General features: G+C 41.3%; 1 protein-coding gene across 4 annotated transcripts in view; it reads left to right on the forward strand.

The window, feature by feature from the left end:
* itgb6 (integrin, beta 6) overlaps positions 1-18108 on the forward strand; it is a 116707-nt gene that overhangs the window by 24149 nt on the left and 74450 nt on the right. For 2 of the 4 annotated variants that reach the window (XM_060827201.1, XM_060827198.1), the window contains exons 2-9: positions 3211-3258; positions 3657-3759; positions 3883-3962; positions 4366-4448; positions 5174-5378; positions 5941-6187; positions 8637-8802; positions 8918-9079. In XM_060827201.1, coding sequence (XP_060683184.1) covers positions 3902-3962; positions 4366-4448; positions 5174-5378; positions 5941-6187; positions 8637-8802; positions 8918-9079 — 924 coding nt within the window. In that variant the 5' untranslated portion in view covers positions 3211-3258; positions 3657-3759; positions 3883-3901. The remainder of the gene's footprint in view (positions 1-3210; positions 3259-3656; positions 3760-3882; positions 3963-4365; positions 4449-5173; positions 5379-5940; positions 6188-8636; positions 8803-8917; positions 9080-18108) is intronic. The other 2 variants (XM_060827200.1, XM_060827199.1) reach the window with 2 other exon arrangements.

Below are 18108 nucleotides of genomic sequence, written 5' to 3' on the forward strand. Positions count from 1 at the left end.
TGGTTAGAATGAAGAAAAGTGTTTTGGAAGGTCAGAACAGTCTGATGGTACTGGAGTGACATTAGTGAAGAGAGTAAATAGAAGTTAGAGCAGAGGGTGAAAATCAATGGATGACTAGTTCCAAGATAGAGAAACAAATGAGATGGGTGCAGGCAACAATAGTGGACTGCGGATCCAAGCTGCACTAGGAAATCCCATGAAAATGAATATATTCATTTTCTTAAATAGAAACCAAAACAACTGCGGATGCTGTAAATTAGAAACAAAAACAGAAATTGCTGGAAAAGCTCAGTTGGTCTTGACAGCATCTGTGAAGAGAAATGAGTTCGAGGGAAGGATCACCAGACCTGAAATGTCAACTCTGATTTCTCTTCACAGATGCTGTCAAGACCAACTGAGCTTTTCCAGCAACTTCTGTGTTTTTATCCATTTTCTTATTCATTCACAAGAGGCCAGCATTTATTTCCATCCCTAATTGTCCTGAGAAAATGGTGGCAAGCAGCCTTCTTGAACTGCTGCAGCCCATTTGATGTAAATAATACACCATGTTGTTTGAGATGGAGTTACAGGAAGGTTGATGTCTATGATGAGTGGAAGCTACAAGTGATAAGTAAAATATTTTGTAAAAATTAGTTAATTTCAAATAAACCTTATCTGGCAGCAATAGAAAATTTACATTTGGAAACTTATAAAGAAAAACGTAAAAGATTAAAATAATGCTAGCTCAAGAGCAAACCGTCTAAGAAACCACTTTCAAGATGCAACAATGATAATTAATATTCCTTGTGGTTCTCTTCATTGTCTAGTAATAGGAAGCAGAAAAAAAAATGTTCTTATGGCTGTTTCCATGGCTACTCTTCCTTGGAAAAGGAGACAAAGAAACTCAGAGGCTGGAATCCAAAGGAGGCAAAAAGGAGGCTGGAAGAACACAGCAAGCCAGGCAGCATCAGGAGACGGAGAAGTCAGCGTTTCAGGTGTAACCCTTCTTCAGGACTAAATGTGGGGTTAGGGGAAGCTACAAATAAGGAGAAAGATGGTGTGGGATGGAGGTGTAGCAGAATGGTGAGGTAGTGATAGGTGAACACAGGTAGTGGGTACAACCTGATTGGTCGATTGGAAGGATGAATCTGGTTGGTAACTGGAAGGAAGAGTCAGTGGGTGGAACGGAAGGTCGGGGTGGGGCTGGATAGGGAGCTGGCGGATGGGTGGAAAAGTTATTTGAAATTTGAGACCTCAGTGTAATAGGTTATGGTGTTATGGGTTGAGGTGGCCGAATATAGGGTGCTGATTTTGAATGGTGAGCGAGTTCTCTGACACATTTCCCACTTCACTGTTCTAAAACTCCCCTCCAAACGTAATAAAGACAAGGTCCTCCTTATCCTCACTTTACATTCCACAAGCCTCCACATCCAAAGTGTCATCCTCAAACACTTCTGCCAACTCCAATTAGGACCTGACCACCAGAAAATCTTACTCTCTGCACCCTTCTCTGCTTTCCACAAGGACCATTCCCTTTGCCACTCCCTGGTTTGTGCTACACTTCCCACAAACCCCTTCAACCCCTCCTCGGTACCTTCCCCTGTAAGTGAAAAAGATGCAACACCTGCCTATACATCACCTCCCTCACCTCCATCCACCACTCCAAACAGTCCTTCCAGGTGAGACAGAGGTTCACCTGCATCTCCTCCAACCTAGTCTACTGTATCCAATGCTCTTGATGTGGTCTCCTCTACATCAGTGACACGAGATGTCCATTTTGCTGAGCATCTTCACCAAGCCTGAAATGGCCAGCCTGACCTCCTGGTCACTGCCCATTTCAATTCCCACTCCCCCTTCGACATGTCCATCCTTGTCCTCCTCCATTACCAAAAACTGAAGGAACAACACCTCATCTTTCACCTGGGCAGCCTACAGCCCGAAGGACTAAACACTAAGTTCTCGAATTTCAAAATACTTTCCCACCCATCCCCTGGTTCCACTCTTCCCTTCCATTCCACCTACTGACCCTTCCTTCTAGCTACCAACCAAATTCTTCCCTCCCATTGACCACCTAGGTCATACCCACTCCCTGTGTTCACCTATCACGAGCTCACCATTCTGCTACTCTGCCTACCCCATCTCCCCCTCTGTCTCTTTACCTGTAGCTCCCCCTAACCCCACATCTAGTCCTGAAGAAGGGTTATACCCAAAATATTGACTTCTCCACTCCTGATGCTGCCTGGCTTGCTGTGTTCTTCCAGCCTCCTGCTTGTCTACCTTGGAACAAGAAGCCAGTCTATTACCAGAGGGTAAGTCTTGAGGAGCACTGTTCAGTATCAAGCATAACTAACCAGAGATTCTTCCATTCTTACTATCTGCCTTTGGCATACCAGAGGATTTACAGATTAATTGATAAGCGACCTGTTTGGCCACATTCTGAATGCACCTTAAGGCTGCTGCAGCTCAGATGCAAGGACACTTTGCACTGTGCCTCAGGACTTCATTACTGTTGAAGGTTCGAAAGATTGAAGCCTAATTATGTTCCACAGTATGTAAATAATTTGGACTCAGTACTGGAAGTAGAATGTCAGTTTTAAGGGACAGGGTAAGCCATTTAGGACAGAGATGAGGAAAACTATCTTAACTTGGAAGGTGGTGAACCATTGGAGTTCTTTACCACATATGTTTGTGGAGGCCTATTTATTGAGTATATTTAAGAAAGAAGTAGATATATTTCTACAGATTGAATTGGTCAAGTGGTAGGGGGAGAGAGTGGGCATACAGCATTGAGATACAGGATCTACTGTGATCATATTGAATGGTGGAGCAGTTTCAATGAGCCTAATGTCCTACTCTTACTCCTACTTTTAATGTTCCTGTGTTTTTAAAATCTGCTAACAACACAATAGTATGTGATAGGCAGAGGATTGTAAAAGAGTGTAGAAAGACAAACAAGTTAATAAAATGTGCAACAGCAAAATACTGTGAATAGAGCAAATCTGAAAATAACACTGCTGGAAATACTCAACCAGTCAGGCAGCATCTGTGAAGAGAAACAATTCAATACTTGATTAAGTCCTATTATTGTAGAATGGGCAAATTGGGAGTTAATGCAATTTAATGAGGATATTGGAGTGAGTTATAGGAAACAATCTTGATTTTTTTAACCAATGGCAGTTAATTCACGTTGATGAAAATCTTTATTTTAACTTTCCTAATTCTTGTTCTCAGTGTTTCGCATGGACAAGCCCCCATTATCAACAAGTTTGCCTCTCTCAGGTAATGCCAGTGGCCCGGTAACTTCCGAGTCGGGAAAATTGTTCGGGCTTGTCAATGCGCCCTCTGGCCCTTTGTATAGACACTAATGTTTGCAGAATTACCTGTAAGTCTATATACTTTTTGTTCGGTGTACCGAACCATCAATTAATTCGGAAATCCAGGACTTAGAAAGTCAAAACAAAACGGTTAGGACTTTGTGTGTAAGTTTTTGAAATGTCAGGTGTTCTAGCAGCAATGAAGCATGTCACCTCTGAACAAAATGTTACCCACGAGTAGTTGAAAATTGCCGGAAGTGGGCAGCTCACAATGAGCCAGGTGAGCGCTCGCTGCCTTTCCCCAGGTAGTAAGTCCTACACCTTTCTAATATGTTTTCTTCTTACCCGCCTTTACCATAAAAGAAAGAAGGAAGCTGGCGGAAAGCAAGGGCGAGTCGGGGCCACCATGGTGACATCACTTGAGGGAATCTCCAAGTGTCAGCAGCCGCCTGCTCCACCTCCCCAGGTAGGGAACACGGCCCTTACTCGATGTCTGCGGCTCCTCCCCCAGAGAACGCGAGGCTGCAGGTAGCAGGCGTTTCTCAAACCTTTCTTCACCTTGAAACTCATCCATTCCATCTGTTTACAGTGTACCCAGTTCCAGAGACATGGGAGTGAACCTAGTGACCATCGTGCTGCTTCTGGCAAAAACACTGAGTCGTGCAGAAGGTGAGTTTATAATCACCTTCTTTTGTCTTACGCGGAGTGAAAGCAAATCTGCTCCATGATCTTCAGGATTACCTGGTATCTGATACTGAGTGAAACGCCCAGTCAGTGAAATTAAATGTTTAATTTTACATAACGTTACCTAATGTGAGTAACCGTCATCTCCTCGCTTCGAGATTATGAATTAGCACCTGAGTATTGCATTGATTTCTGCGGGAGGTTCTGTTCCAAAAGCCTTATTTTAATTCATTCATTTGATCATCTCATTGTATAAAGTTTGTTTTTTAATCGTCTACTTGTTCACGTTTAGCAGTCAGTGCTATCAGTCACATGTTCACCTAAGGCGCAGACACATTATTCCCCCGGTTCAGGTTCTGATTATTAATTCCTCCATTGTTTTCCTTAGCAGGTTCCTGCTCTTCTGGAAGTGCACTCACTTGTGAAGACTGTTTGAGGCTTGGGCCGCTGTGTGGTTGGTGCTTCCAGGAGGTAGAACAAACACTTTTCAAAAGAATGCCACGTCTTCCAAGGGCAATCTTTACTCCATTTATTTTATTTTAAATGTGTTGTAAAAAGCTTTTGTTTCTGCTGCTCACTCATGAGTTTGACCGTGAAGTTAATAGTTAATCCATTAAAGCCACAGCCTTTTCCTCTGGACTTGTGCGTTTTATTTGTGACAATTGCAGTCAGAAGTACAGTAAATGAGTAATCCATTCTATAGATGGTTTGAAGGTATTGAATATATGTTTGCTCGTCCTGTGTACAGAAGAATACTGAAGGCAAGGGATTCTAAAAAGTGAATCTGCACCTAAAATATGGCTTTCATATGTGTTTCAAACCGGAAATTTACACCAACTCAAACCCTATCTGTTGTTTTACATGTGTCCTTAACTCATTTAAGTAGCCTCAGGCTTAGAAAATTAAGGTCTTGAACAAACTTGTACAAATATTCCTCTCAAATTACATGACAAGTGAATGCAAGCTGATGGAATAAAATGTGTGCTGTATGTTGTTTCAAAAATAGTAAAGATATTCAAAAGCATTAAGAATATTTTGAAGATTCAAATGCGATGTTGGTTTGGAGATATTAGTATTACTGACTGGCATATTTAAGAATGTTAATAAATTTCAAAATTCTTGAACAATTTTATTTTTGGAAAGCAGTTTTATTACCATGGTTGATCTAAGCGCTGAATGTGTATTGTTTATCTCAGGACTTCAGCGACGAATCAAATTTTGGTGGAAGATGTGACACTCTTGACAATCTCTCGTTGCGAGGATGTCCTCCGGAGTTTATTGAATCCCCTGTCAGCCACCTTAGAGTTGTAAAAGGCGAGCCTTTAAGCTTGACCAGCGCGAAGAGGGACGGGAAAAGGATACAAATGTCCCCACAAAAACTTGTACTTAACCTGCGACCAGGTAAACGCAGTGAAGAGTGATATTCTTGTGTTCCTCAATGCATGTGAAAAGAAAATGCAACTTTTCAGATAATAATAAGTATAGGTGTTCTGGACAAGCGATAAATTCCTTTTTAGCCTTGGAATGCCTACTTCAGAAAGCCTTGAAATTGCTGCAAGAGTGAAATCAAAGCAAATTTAGGGGGTTAAGCATTCCGAAAAAGGGATCAATATTAAACAGGAGCAAAAAACAGATTCCCGCTTTCTAAAAATAAAATCCTTGAATACCCATAAGCTGCAAGTAGCAATGTGCAGGTAGACTGAGTTAAAATAAACTACAAAATTATAATCTAGAATGTTACTGTATTGGAAACTAGAGGATAAAGATGTTGAATTTTTTCATGTGGCAAAGTTTCATTGAAATTGATAACCCATGATTATTAATGAGCAAAATGAACAAGAATTGAAATCAAAACATAAAGCCTGTAGACGTCATGCATCCGATTAGATGTTTCTTACTGATATCTATTCAGCACGTCAAACATGGTGTTTGTTTATGAATTAATCATATAACCTTCTAACAGGCAGGCGGCTGACATTTGGAGCAGATGTGCGGCAGTTTGAAGATTATCCAGTTGATCTCTATTACCTAATGGACCTTTCTGCCTCTATGATTGATGACCTGAACAGAATTAAAGAACTGGGCTCCTCTCTCTCCAAAGAGATGGCTAAACTGACCAGTAACTTTAAACTGGGCTTTGGAGCATTCGTAGACAAGCCAGTATCTCCTTTTATCAAAACTACGCAGAAGGATTTAGCCAATCCCTGCTGGTAAGCAATTTATACTGTTTTTAATATACATTCATACATTCTTCAGGAACCCAGCAAGCGTACACCATTCGGGGTGCTAAGAAGTAATTTAAAATAATCTTGTTGACAATGTTTCTCTCAGGTGTGAGGTACTCTCAGTATTGTTATATGTGGCACAGGTCTGGCCTATTCCCAGAACCTGTGCCGCTGCAGTCACCCGGGCCATCTTCCACTTCATGTGGAGATCAAAGATGGACCGGGTCCGAAGAGACACAATGTACAAAGACCGCTGCAATGGGGGAAAAAACATGCCCAATGCCACCCTCACCCTGATGGCCACCTTTGGTGTGGCTGCATCAAGCTGTGCATGGATCCCCGGTACGCAAACACCAAGTGTCGCTACGTACTTAGGTTCTACCTGTCCCCAGTGTTGCGAAGAATGCGCCTGGCCTCGCTACCGCAGAACGCTCCGAGTAGTTGGACCGTTCCGTACCACCTGTCCTTCGTGGAGAAATTTATGAAGAAAAACACCTTTGACCACAAGTCCATCAGGAAGTGGTCAGTACGTAGTGTCCTTGAGACCCTTCGGGAAAAGGAGAGGGCGGATCCTGTCGAGTGGTTCCCTGAGCAGACTGTCAAAGCCATTTGGCAGAATGCCTCATCGCCAGAACTTTCCAACAAGCACCAAGACATGGCTTGGCTAGTGGTGAGAAAGGCTCTGCCTGTGAGATCCTTTATGCACGCCCGGAATCTCTGCCGCACTGCAAGCTGCCCTCGAAGCGGCTGTGGGGAGGACGAGACTGTCACACACCTCCTTCTGGAATGTGCCTATGCAGAGGAAGTCTGGAAAGGAATGCAGTGGTGTTTGTCGAGGTTCGTTCTGAGTAGTGCCGTGATGCGGGACTCTGTTATCTACGGCCTGTTCTGCGGGATGCACCCTGAGATAAACATCAACTGCGCCTGGAGGATCATCAACTCGGTGAAGGATGCTCTCTGGGCAGTCTGAAACCTGTTGATCTTCCAGCTGAAGGAGTTGACCCTGACTGAGTGTTGCAGACTGGCACATTCCAAGGTTGAGGGACGCGCTGAAGCTTGGGGCAGCTGCCGCCAAGGCGCGGTGGGGAAAGACCACCGTGTAACATCTGCCTGCCTAAGAAGAACAGGGGGCCCACGCAGTCATTTGGGCCCTGCTGGCGCCTCAGCTCAAAATGTAATCATACCGACCTGTAAATAGGAATGATTACTCTGTTTCGGTATGCAAAGAAATGGGATGTTTACATATGTACGGCATGCCCAGTTGTATAGATCATCAAAGTATTTTATGAATAAAGTATATTTTTGAAATTAAAAAAAAGCGATACGTATTTCCTCCAATTAGGAGACCAAAATTGTACACAATACTTCAGGTGTGGTCTCATCACATCCCTGTATAACTGAGGCAACACATCCTTACTCTGATACTCAAATCATCACTCTATGAAGGCTAGCATACCATTAACTTTCCTCCCCGTCTGCTGCATCTGTGTGCCAACATTGAGCAACTGTTCCACCATAACACCCAGGTGTGCAGCTTTACAGAACTTTAGTTAGGCCATTCTTGGAATATTGTGTACAATTATGGTCACCACACTACCAGAAGGATGTGAATGCTTTGGAGAGGGTACACAAAAGGTTAACCAGGAAGTTGCCTGGTATGGGGGATTTTGGCTATGAAGAAAGGTTGGATAGACTGCGTTTATTTTCACTGGAACGCAGGAGATTGAGGGACAACCTGATAGAAGTTTATAAGATTATGAGTGGCATGGATAGAGTGAAAAGCATGAGGCTTTTTCCCAGGGTAGAGAGGTCGATCACTAGAGGATATGGTTCAAGGTGTGAGGAGGAAAGTTTAGAAAATATATGCAAGGCAAGTTTTTTTTTACACAAAGGGTAGTGACTGCCTGGAGTGCATTGCTAGAGGAGGTGGAACTAGCTACAATAGCAGTATTCCAGAAACACCTGGACAAATACATGAATAGGAAAGGAATAGTGATATTCGGACCCTATAAGTGAAGACAGTTTTAATATGGAGGGGCAAAATGTGTCAGTGCAGGCTCAGAGGGCTAAAGGGCTGTATCTGTGTTGTATTGTTCTTTATTTTTCACTTTAGCCGACTTCTTTTTTTCAAAACTGTATTAAATACCAGAAGTGTAGTTTCACCATAGGAATTTTAATATAGAAATTTAATGTCAATATTCCTCCTGAGAAAATGTCAAATGCCTTCTACTGGAAAATTAAGGATAATGCTATAAAAATGGACATAATCGTTATTTAGAAGATTCACCCTTTCCTGATCAAAAATTCTTTTAAGTTAAAATTCTGCTGCACAACTTTTCATGAGGTGCTTAATATTTTGCAAACTCAAGTGTTGCTATATTTGGAACTTCATTTTGCTTGGAACTGGAAAAATATTGTATCTTTTTTTAAATAGGACTCAGGACACAGAATGTTTGCCCACATTTGGTTATAGACATATGCTTTCACTGACTGAGGACACAACAAAATTTAATGAAGTTGTTCAAAAACAGCAAATTTCCGCGAATGTCGATGATACTGAAGGAGGATTTGATGCAATATTACAAGCAACTGTCTGTAAGGTAAATTAACCTCATGAATTTACTTTGCTGTGTCACTAAACGTTGCCATGCAGATAGGGAACAAATAGGTGAAGTGTCAAAAAACAACCTGTATTAAAAATAATCTCTATTTTAGGAAAAGATTGGTTGGCGTAATGATTCCTTGCACTTGTTGGTATTTGTGACTGATGCTGATACACATTTTGGAATGGACAGCAAGTTGGCTGGGATTGTCATACCTCATGATGGAAAATGCCACTTAGACAATGAGAACAAATATACAAAGTCAACAGCAATGGTAATGTTTTTAAAAATACTTTGCTTTTAATTTAACATCATTTATTTTGAAAGACAAAAGGATTGGATGCAAAATAGCAAGATTTTGTGGGCTGCCTAGATTCCAGTTCAAAGTTTAAAAATTCTGAAGTTAAATTGCCATAAATCAAGTTCCTAAACAGACGAGAAAAAGTTAGTTCTTAACACAACTCTTATTGTTGTTTGAAGTATATAAAGATAATTAAATTAATCTGTAAGTTTTGATAAATGTTCATTTTTCAGTGTAGTTTGCCAAAACCTGAATTCTTCAATTCAAAAAATACCACAACACGGAGGATACCTAATGTTTAAGTGTGAACTCAGAAAGGTCAATTCTTGATAGTTTCCAACCAATAAAACATTGTAATGTATTGTAGCATATGAACTAGATTTTGTGCTTATTCAAACTCAATGGACAAAAAAGTGGTGTCCAACAATACTTAGTTGTGGTATGAAACCTAGTTTGCATGAATATTAAAGGTTTTTTGAAATTTATCAGCTTGTTCATTAAGCATTTCTATATTTACTTTAGTCATACACTGCTGCAGTCTTAACAATAATTGCTTCAGGAAAGCTGCACATACAAAGATGGTTTTCTTTTTACTTTTTCATTCTTGTTTGTCATTTTGCTCCTAATCTCACCTTGCTTTTTCCCTCTTTATTACAATTTCTGTAAAATAATTGACAGCGTTAACAATTTCAGCAAACACTTCCTGATTAAAAAAATTCTTCAGGGCCCTCTTGTGGTGCAGTGGTAATGTCCCTAACCCTGGACTGGGAAGCCCAGGTTCAAGTTCTATCTACTCCAGAGTGTGCAATCACATGTCTGAGCAGATTGCTTTAGAAAAATGGATTAAATAAAAATTCAGTGAGCTCTTCTGGTGTGGTAGTATCCCCACCTCTGAGCTAGGAGGCATGGGCGGCATGGTGGCTCCGTGGTTAGCACTGCTGCCTCACAGTGCCAAGCACCGGGGTGTAATTCCAGCTTCGAGGAACTGTCTCTCTGGAGTTTGCACATTCTCCTCGCGTCTGCGTGGGTTTCCTCTGGGTGCTCTGGTTTCCCTCCACAGTCCTAAGGTGTGCAGGTTAGGTGGATTGGCCATGCTAAATTGCCCGAAGTGTTCAGGTGTGTGTAGGTTGGGTGCATTCGTCAGGGGAATTATAGAGTAATAGGGTAGGGGAATGGGTCTGGTGGGTTAATCTTCGGAAAGTCAGTGTGGGCTAGTTGGGCCAAATGCCTGTTTCCACTCTGTAGGGATTCTATGAGGTTCCATCTTCTTCAGAAGTGTGCAACAATACCACTGAACAGTTTGAAGAAAAATACCTTAAGTTTGATTTGTTAAAGAAAAGAGGTATGCAATTGAATGTCCTGTTCACATTGATTTCCATCCCCTGTAGAGGGTGCTGAACCTAAGCCGAGTCCATTTATTGCATTTCGTATGAGCACTGTGCAATAGTGTTTTATGCATTATTTCTGCATCTGTTATTTATCATTTATCCTTATTTTTAATAATTTATGACAAAGTATTTTTCTCCATGTTACTTTGGGTTGTTAAACATAAGCCACACATTTGCCATTAATTTTCCTCAATTCAGGTAATCATTTCTACTATCCCTCAAAATTTTTTGAGCAGTTTTCTGTTTTAACCAGACAAGAAAGGGGTCATAGTTCAATCTGTTTTAACCCTCTTCAGTGAAAGCATTTTTTTTGTTTAAAGCAGGCAGCTTTCATGCTTAATGTAAAAAAAACCAAAGAACTGCAGATGCTGAAAATCAAAAGCAAAAGTTGCTGGAAAAACTCAGGTCTGGTAGCGTCTGCAAATGGAAAGCAGAGTTAATGTTGTGGGAGCAGCGACCCTTCTTTAGAATTGATTTTATCTTGTAAAAAGTTGGTATATTTTCTGAAGATGGGGTGGTGGGAGCGGTGTAGGAGTAAACGATTGGCAGAGATGGAAAGCAAGAAAAGTAGTTGGGTAAAGGAAAGGAACACTTAACTTAAAAATCGCACAACACCAGGTTATAATCCAACTTTGAAAGTACGAGCTTCAAATAAACCTGTTGGATTATAACCTGGTGTTGTGCGATTCCTAACTTTGTCCACCCCAGTCCAACACTGGCACCTCCACAGCATAATTTATACTTAGTTAAGGAAGGGGAGAGCAAATGCAAAGCAAACAAGAAAAGTCAACACCTCGCAACATATACAGCACAGGTATTGATGTTTAAAAAGAGAGTGAGGAGAAGCTGGTTGAGCACAGGCACTGATAAAAGCAAACACAAATCCTGATTTTAGACCTAATAGGTTGTAAGAATAAAAAGACAATGCGTCCAAGTGTGTGTGTGTGTGTGTGTGAAAGAGAGAGAAATAGAAAGGCAGACAGGGAAAGTGTCATCCAGGTTCTTTCTTACAAATCCAATTTCCTTTGTCTCTGCTGCTGAGAAGCAGCTGAGAGTAAACGATAATTTGCATTTTCCTGAGTCTGCTCATTATTTTTTCAAGATGAATATTCCACATATGATCTTTCATCTCTGTGTAATATGTGAATCATGCAGGATATACCAATCTGGGTTTAAGCGCCCTTAATAACTCCTCAGTTAATTTCAGCTTAGACTGTTGTTCACTGATGGGATTGCCAATTTGACTCAGCCCAGTCAGGTGATCACAGCAGCCATGTACAGAGGAACCTCGATTATCCGAATACCAATTGTCCGAAAATCAGATTATCCGAAGGAGATCTCAAGGTCCCGGTGGAAACATTACATCAAAGGCGTGTTTCCAACAGTGGTTGCATCTTTTGTTTATAGTGATTTAAACAGGCACTGTCTCCAAATGACTGACCTCCCGCTCTGTCTCTCTCCCCACACATTCCCTGGAGGTCTACAGAGGGGTGTACCCTAAGCCCCACCCCCTCTTCCCCAGATAATCTCTCCAACATTGTCCTGTACAGGCCAGAGGTGGAACCTGTCAAAAAGGTGCAGTAGAAAGTTGTGTGCACGCGCGCTATTTGGAGACTTACCCCACAAAGGCAGCTGCAGTAGCAACAGTCTTGTTGGTGTGCAGTCTGGCTGCCCTGGAGAGGGGGCAGGGCAGGCAGGGGGTGGTGTTGGACAGGGTTGGGGGTGGTGGCAGGAGGGGGTTGGTGTTGGATGTGGTTGGGAGGGCGAGGTTGGCCAGGGGTTTGGGGGGCGCGCTGTGGGACGGGGTTGGGGGCATGGTGTTGGATAGGGTTGGGGGCACAGGGTCTTGCACGTTGTGTGCTGCTGCGAGTCTCCTGAATAGGGAGCAGACTTTTAAAAACTTCGAGCCCCAGAGGAAAGGCATTTAATCGATTAACCAAATAATCGATTGTCCGAACGAAATAATGCCCGGCCATCTTGTTCAGATAATTGAGGTTCCCCTGTATTTGTTATTGTTAAACCCATTTTAAGTCCATGAAAGTCATAGGCATTTAAACTAAATCATTTAAGTTGAATATTGATAGTCTATTTTCAATGTAATCGTAATATTTCCTAGACTCAACGTAACTGACAGGTTTACAATTAACCTGTCCACTAACCATAATTGAACAGATTGATTGGATTGACAGAAACATTGGCAGATTTTTAAGGGAGCAAAAGCAGAAATTGCTGATAAAGCTCAGCAGGTCTGGCAATATCTGTGAGGTAAATCAGAGTTAATGTTTTGGGTCCAGTGACCCTCGCTCAGAACAGAATTGTAACATCTAGAACTGAAATGCACCGCAAGCCCAAACAATATTCCCAAATAAATTTCCTGTAATTCTTAGCACACTCTGGATAATTTAGTAAATGTTGTCCAAGAGCAAAATCACATCGAATGCTGAAGAGTATGTTCTGAGTTTTGCAAGTGCAGGGTCATGGAGTACAGTCAGCAAGCTTCTCATAGTTAAGGGAATTAATTATTTTATACTTTGTATAGCGTAATATATTACGTTTATGTAATGGAACATCTTTTTGGTTTGACAGTAGAATCCTGTTCGTGGAGACCACCATTCCTATGCAATGTAGCAGTGTAAGATGACTAACGTCACTTGTTGCTCAACTTTTTGGGTAATTTTCCCTTTTCAAAGTAAACTGAGGTAAATTGGGTACATTTCAATGTTAAACGTTGTACTATAGGCCCATTCATGAGTCTGCACAAAGTATAGTGTCTGTATTTGTTAAAGGTAGGTCCAAGTACAGAATAGCCTTTTATCTGACAGACTAGTTGTGATACATTTTATCTCAGCATGAAGTTTGAACAGTAAGCAGATCAATATGGCTGTATTCACAAGGTTGCCAGTAAGGGTGATCATGTGCTGTGTGGAACTGTAGGAATCCCAATGACTATATTGACCAGTAAACATAAGCTTGCAGTAGATAATAATAAAGAACCTTCTGACAGAGCTTTCAACTAGCACATTGAGGAAAGAGTGCTCATTTGCTTGCTCCATTTCAATGGTAGATCAGAGTGCCGAATGAAGTTCATTAAAGTGTGGGAAAATATTGCTTGGATGCAATTGTGGACTGAAGTATTGCAAACATATCATCTCTATATAGAACATATACAAGGTGTAAGAGGATAGTGCTCACTCCCTTGAAGACATGCTTCTCGTGGCAACCACCAAACATCTTAGAAAGAGCTGGGCATTGATAGGATACCATTTTACATTTGCTCACTATATCATGACAATCTAGATATGTCATTGATGTATAAATCTGTTTTCATGGAACTCATGGACTTAAAACTTAGGCAGTTGAGTTCAGTTCTAACCACACCACATACACACAAATAGATGGTATAATATTTGATTATATTGTCATGTGAGTAATGAAACCCTATTGCAATCTTGCAGCTGCTCCCTTTCTGAAGTAAAATTGGATTGCCAAGAATTTTCTTGGACAGACACCTCATAGATCTTTAATTCTTAAGTAAAATATACTGATGCTAAAGTCATAAAGAATCTTTTAAAGCTCTAAAGATGTTCCAATAATTCTGTATTTGGATTCCAACTTGTAAATACAGTTGAAATATTTTACCAAACCCTGTACTTATTATGTTTCAAGAGCAAACCTGGACCTACCTTTAACAAATACAGACTCTGACTCATTCAACATTTACTATGTCACAGATATTATTGATTATGGTTTTGTGACAGTCATAGGCTGGGAAACAAATATGAATCAGAGCTATATTTTATACTGTCCCAAATGTCCTTTGGTCTGACTTCAAATTTCTCACAGTCTATTTTCTTCCAGTTTAGGATGGAATTTACCAATTTGTTTCATATTCAAATATATTTATGAATTATGAATAGGATTTTCGATGTTCCATCTATTTTGGTTGTATTTTGTAACTGGTCATATTTTGTGCTGCATTTATTCAGCAAAACATCCCAAAATGCTTCAATAGTGAACATGGAAATGATGCCTAGGACTGAATTTTATGAAAAATCAGCTAAATGTCAATATTGGGGATTGACATGAAGGGCTTTTCTCCCATTACCTTGAGGAAGTATTTCTTTCACTGTTCTCTGCAGCTTGCCTCATTAACAATGCACCATTAGCTATGGCACTCCCCTTGCACTCTTATGTGTTCAGCAATAACGGGTGTACCTGCAACTGCTCGGACCTCCTGGGAATCAAGACCCCTGTGCCATTTTAAAAGCCCACCCATGCACCAGATCAAACGCTGTGGCCAAGAGCTGCCCTTCACAGAACACTTTGTGGGAAGGGATCAATAAAACAGTTCTGAGGACATAGCGGTAGCAAGGCTGATATGTCATTGCAAAAACAAGTGCACATTTCTAACTGTATCATTTTTTAAGAAACATGCTTCACAGGTTAGTAGTCCTCAGCATCAGTCCATGTTAGAACCCTGTCTTAGGGAGTGCTATTCTTCCCCAATGCCTACTGTTGCCGAACATCTTCACATTGATCAATGTGGGAGCATCGCACACTGGAAAACCTCCAAATGGTTGAAAACATTCACTTTTATTCAGTGACGGCCAAAGCAAGGAATAAGTAAACAAAAGCTGCATTTGCCTCTGGGAACAGAAAGGGACTGCTTATCTTCCCAGTGGCAAAACATTTGCAGTCAATGAGTGATCATTGCACTCAACTTGTATCTGTTGGAACCAAATGCTAATTAAGTCCGGTCTGGCTTGTAATGCCCAATGCTGCAGCACTCTGTCATGTTAAAGGGGATGCTCCACCATCTCAATGTCCTCCTCCAAACAATGCTGCCGCTGTTCCAGCACTTCATTGTCCATCATGACCTTTCTTTGCCTACTCCAGTTATGCAGAGCGCATCATGCGAGGATCATGCAGCACACTATATTTGGAGTGTACTCTGAGGCCCTTCCAGACTAATCTAAGTCTCAAAACCTCATCTTCAACAGATCTACTATCTGTTCTATGATGACTCTTGTGAAGACTGGTCTGTGATGTGTCTTTGCTTGGTCTCAGGAGGTTGTGTAAATGAGTGATCAGCCATGGTTGCAGAGGGATGCTTTTGTATCCCAGTAACTATTCTTACAAGGTATCTGGACAAGGGAAAGAAGAAGGAACATGTGAGTTCTCAAGGATATAGGCATCATGGCAACTTCCAAAGTACTTGATGATGAGTTCTAATTGTGGTACTGATGATCACAAATGACTTGCATATTGATGGAATGAAACCATTTTCTGTTAATTAAGTGAGTGATGATGTGACATACTACCTTTTCCCTGGCGGAGGTTGTGCCTACTGCCCAGGCACTGATCTGATCACAGAAAAGTGAGACAAAGGTGAGATCTGTCACAAGTTCACAACCCCTCAGGCTACAGGACCTGCTGAAGCACTTGGAATAGTTCTGTGACAGTCCCAAAACTTAAGCAATATGCAGTGACACTGTGGTTGAAAAATGTGGTGCTGGAAAAACACAGCAGGCCAGGCAGCATCTGAGGAGCAGGAGAATCGACAGGAGCCTTCTTCAGGCTTATGCCCGAAACATCAATTCTCCTGCTCCTCGGATGCTGCTTGGCCTGCTGTGTTTTTCCAGCACCACATTTTTCAACTCTGGTCTCCAGCATCTGCAGTCCTCACTTTCTCCCTGCAGGGTCACTGTGCCTTGCTCATCTGGAGGAAATGGCATCAAGGGCAATAGACTCTGAGCCTTCTGTAGTACCTCAGCATCCTGAGGAGACCTATACCGTTGACCTTTTCACATGGAGGTTCTTCAGCAGCTTCTGGAAGTTGCTGATTATCCTGGTCTTGATGATTTATTTATCGTTCCTTAATTCTTGCACCTTTATAACATTGCAACTGCAGCAAAAATGACTCCTTCCTTAGCTGGCTGTATTAGTTATACTTCCAATGAACCTTTTAGGAATATCAGAAATAGAACAAATCCTCAGTAGTGTGAGCGATCAGTGTTCACATTACTCACAATTTACTATTTAGCATTCTTCTTCATAGATTGGGACATGGAGGAATCTAACAAGGTGGGCCGTAGAAGTCTCTACATAGACTTTTGACATAGGGAATCTTATTCTGGTGAATGGTTCACAAGTCACATTATGCAAATACAGTAGGAATTGTATGTCTTGTATGGTTTCTGATACCTTGTTACCCCACACCGACATCATCCAAGAAAGCCTGTATTACATATAGAAAACGTTAGTGAAAACTTACAGCTCAAGGTGAGATGGAGTCAGCTCTATGCCCTTGAGAAACTTACGAGAGCTTGTATGGTCTTTATGAATTGTGGTCCACACCCGACACTTTTAAGGTTATGTGTGATCATTTAAGGTTATGTGTGACCATTTCTCCTTCACAGATGTGACTATGATAATCTATAATGACCAAAGACATGATGATAGTTGGTTATGACCAGGATTTACATCTCTCGCAATTGCTTACTGCATATATTTCACATGCAGGATCTTATGATTATAAATGACTTCAACTTGTATTGTGAAAGTGCCTGATGAATGCCATTACCCCTTGAAAGGCCTTACATCATAAGTAGAGCCCATGTGCTTAGAAATGAAAAACACCCACCTATTTTACCCATGCGTTCTTATACAACCTCACGTTATAGAAAAATTGTGCTTTAGAAATAACGTTTAATGTGTTGGTGATGTAATCATGTTACAGCCAAAACACATTTTAAAAGTTCATACTTTAGAAGCAACATCCCCAATTTGTCAAAATTCACTTTGACTAAATGCATGTTAGAGCAGAACAACCTGAAATGGATATGGTCACAGCCATTTTCCATGTATTTGTGAATCACATGACTATGGAAGGCAGTACAGGTCATACTTTAAAGAGGGAGTAACAGACTCTGCTTGGTAATGAAGGGCCATCTAAAAATTCTCTTTCTTACTTGCACTGCCTGCAGTGTTGAGCTTCCACTCATTCCCATATATTTATTTCATTTACACTTTAGGCTCCCAACATTACCCTAAGATCTGACCGTACAGCTGAATCATGCAAGCCATCATGTGGCACTGTCCCCATTGAAGCCACTGTTATCACGATCATTAATGAGCCCCTTCTGACTGATGAATGAACTTGCCTATGACTGATCTCAGTCTAGCTCCTCAGCTGACTGACCATGAATTCCCAAATTGGTCACACTGGACTCGCAGAACTGAACATGGTCCATTCCACAGACTGTAGTAATATGGAACACCCTGACCCTGACTATCCTAAGTGGCTGACTGACCACAATTAAGCACCTGGACTGATATTAGATGATGTCCTTGACTTATTGTGTCCTGACTGAAGGTTATCTCCTTTGACTTGACTGAGGACTATTCTCCTTAGACTTCCAGGCATTGCCATTTGGCTGTACCACATGCAGTATGATTGATGCATAAGCTGATAGCTGTAGGTGTGACATTGATGTAGTAGAGGGCATATAGCAATATGTCCACCCTCTTGACTAATCCACTACTAAAAACCATGACAAGATACCCAGCTTTGTATCTGTACTATACAGCAAAGCAAGGCAAAATTACTGAGAG

This window comes from Hemiscyllium ocellatum, chromosome 7 (genome assembly GCF_020745735.1).
Source record: "Hemiscyllium ocellatum isolate sHemOce1 chromosome 7, sHemOce1.pat.X.cur, whole genome shotgun sequence".
Taxonomy (NCBI): Eukaryota; Metazoa; Chordata; class Chondrichthyes; order Orectolobiformes; family Hemiscylliidae; genus Hemiscyllium; species Hemiscyllium ocellatum.